The sequence below is a fragment of the Olea europaea genome, unplaced genomic scaffold (genome assembly GCF_002742605.1).
Source record: "Olea europaea var. sylvestris unplaced genomic scaffold, O_europaea_v1 scaffold17180, whole genome shotgun sequence".
Taxonomy (NCBI): domain Eukaryota; kingdom Viridiplantae; phylum Streptophyta; class Magnoliopsida; order Lamiales; family Oleaceae; genus Olea; species Olea europaea.
The window spans coordinates 1-2303 of record NW_019234878.1 but is presented as its reverse complement, the minus strand read 5'-3'; the positions used below and the strand labels follow the sequence as shown (position 1 = coordinate 2303).

The following is a 2303-nucleotide window of genomic DNA, read 5'->3' as shown; positions in this document are numbered from 1 at the left end:
TTTAATTAAGTCAAATAAAATTAAGACTAATTTATTTTCAAAATTTTCTATTAAACAGTTTGGCAGTTTGAAACGATTTTGCAAATATTGAAATCTAAACCAAACGAAGCAGTTTGGTTCGGTTGAAAACTTAAACGTTGACGGATCCACGTGAAACCAAATCAACGGTTTCAAAAAATTCGATTTCAGTTCGATTTTGCGGTTTCGCTGTTCAACCCTATCGAGAACTAGGAAATTAGTTAGGGATATAGGACTACATTAAGCCGTTTTTTATTTCTTAGTTGACTTCAAAGATCCTTAATTATAATAAAATTAGAGGGACTAATAGTGAAACCTGGCTTAAAATTCTGAAGCATTTCATGGGCAGAATGCTTATCCATCAGTCCTGAGAAATAGAGCAGCAAATTGCTCCGTCCAAATACAGAAACAAAGCCAACCTTGAAGAAATGAAATAACATTAAAAGATTTCGTCATGCTAATACACTGTATTTCTCATATGACACTGAAATAATGCCTATCTCAAAGGATATTGGACATAAATAAAAAGCTTGTCCGAAAACTCAACAACAGAAAGCATTGCACGGCTAAAACTACAAGCATAACCCGTGCTTGCCCTGATTTCTTCCTTCTTTTGAGCATGGACATAAGAACTTCTATCACGAATATGAATGACCTAAATCCTTAGCTGAGTACAACCTAGTACAGTTCCCCCGCATCGGGTCATAGGAGACATGAGACGCCAAACTGGTCTCTCATTTCCGAGTGTCAGAACATCAACATCAGACGTCACTTTTATATCCCAATTTAACCTGTCCGGGCCAATAACCCCTCCAATGATATAAATATCGTCTCCCAGTCCAATCATCGCGAAACCAATCTTCCTACGGAACTCGGATGCTGAGACAACCAGCTTACTCGATTCTGTCTCCTGCTTGTAAATCTGCCCATGACTCATTATGTACAGCTTCCCTTTAACAACTGCCATGGGACCCTGAAGCCAACCGTAGTCATAAACCGTCCACCCCTGCTTAATATTGTCCAAAACTTGGACGGTCGATAGACCTTTGTGTAAGACGTGAATCTTACCTCGAATGACAACTCCTGTACAAGCAGAATTGTGTGTGCGGTGGAGATCCGGTATTGAAACCCACAAGTCCTTTTCCGGGTCGTAGACTTCTGTTTTAGAGATTGATTTCCGGCAGTTAGTAAAGCCACCGGCAACCACTATCTTTCCATCCAACACACAACATGCAAACATTGCACGAGGGACGATCATGGACGCCCGGGGTTGCCATTTCCGATCTACAGGGTCATATGACCAGACCTCGTCAGTTGCAAAACTTCCATCCTCGTCACCTGTCAAAGGATCCATGGCATCACTTCCACCACCTAGCACAAAGAGTTTTCCTGCAGTAGAGACGACACCGAAGTGGGCAAGGTGCCTGATATTTGAGGGGAGAACCGGGAGAGTAATCCAGAGGTCATGACGAGGATCGTAGAGCTGCCACAAATTGTCAGGGTCATATGCGCACACGCATATAAACTCCTCAGTTGATTCAACCTCCTGTCGGGCATTGAAAAGTTCGGTGCTATGAATGGCAGCTCGCCAGGAACGGGAAACAAGCTCTAACTTGGGATGAATGTAGAAAGGTACCCGTGCAAGGCACCTGATGACAACAGCATCCGGAAGGCCTTCAACAAGTCCAGACATGACTGTGTCACTAATTTGTATTTCGATTATTTCACGGTTGAAATGGTTGGTTGAACAATCACGATCTGTTGCTAGGCTGGAACTGGCTTTGAAATCGCAACTGAAGCATTAAATCAACAAATATAAAAAATTAATACAACATAATTGTAGAAAAATGCAGAAACTGAAGACAATATGTATCTGTATTTAATGCACGTATCTCTGTGTAATATAAAATCCTAAAATGTTCAAAACGTTAAAAAAGAAATAAAAGATATGAATCCATTCCATGGATGAAGCTCAAATGCAGTAGAATTATGCTGCCAGCTCCAAACCCTTAACATACATGACGGGTTCAATCAAAGGCCCATTTCCCACTTTACAAGGTCCTTGAACTACAATTCTTAACAGATACAGCATTACACAGATGCACACACATAGGCATAAACTGCTTTCCACCTGTTAAAAATCTAGTTATTGGAATTCAGGGGCATGCTAATGATTTGAAACAGTAAGCAGAGCTTTCCCTCTTTAACCATTATGAGGCACAAATATTCAAATAAAAAATAATCATTACAAATGACATTTTTATTCAGATATTAGAAGCATTCTC

At 40.4% G+C, this 2303-nt stretch overlaps 1 protein-coding gene across 1 annotated transcript; it reads right to left on the bottom strand.

The window, feature by feature from the left end:
- Nucleotides 1-438: 438 nt before the first annotated feature.
- On the bottom strand, nt 439-2297 carry LOC111377771 (F-box/kelch-repeat protein SKIP30-like). Its single transcript, XM_023000898.1, has one exon. The coding sequence runs from the start codon at nt 1709-1711 to the stop codon at nt 674-676; it is 1038 nt and encodes a 345-aa protein (XP_022856666.1). The 5' UTR covers nt 1712-2297; the 3' UTR covers nt 439-673.
- Between the last annotated feature and the right edge of the window lie 6 nt (nt 2298-2303).

Bases quoted from the DNA above. Each gene is read 5' to 3' on its own strand.
- LOC111377771 (XM_023000898.1), bottom strand. From the start codon at position 1,711: ATGTCTGGACTTGTTGAAGGCCTTCCGGATGCTGTTGTCATCAGGTGC.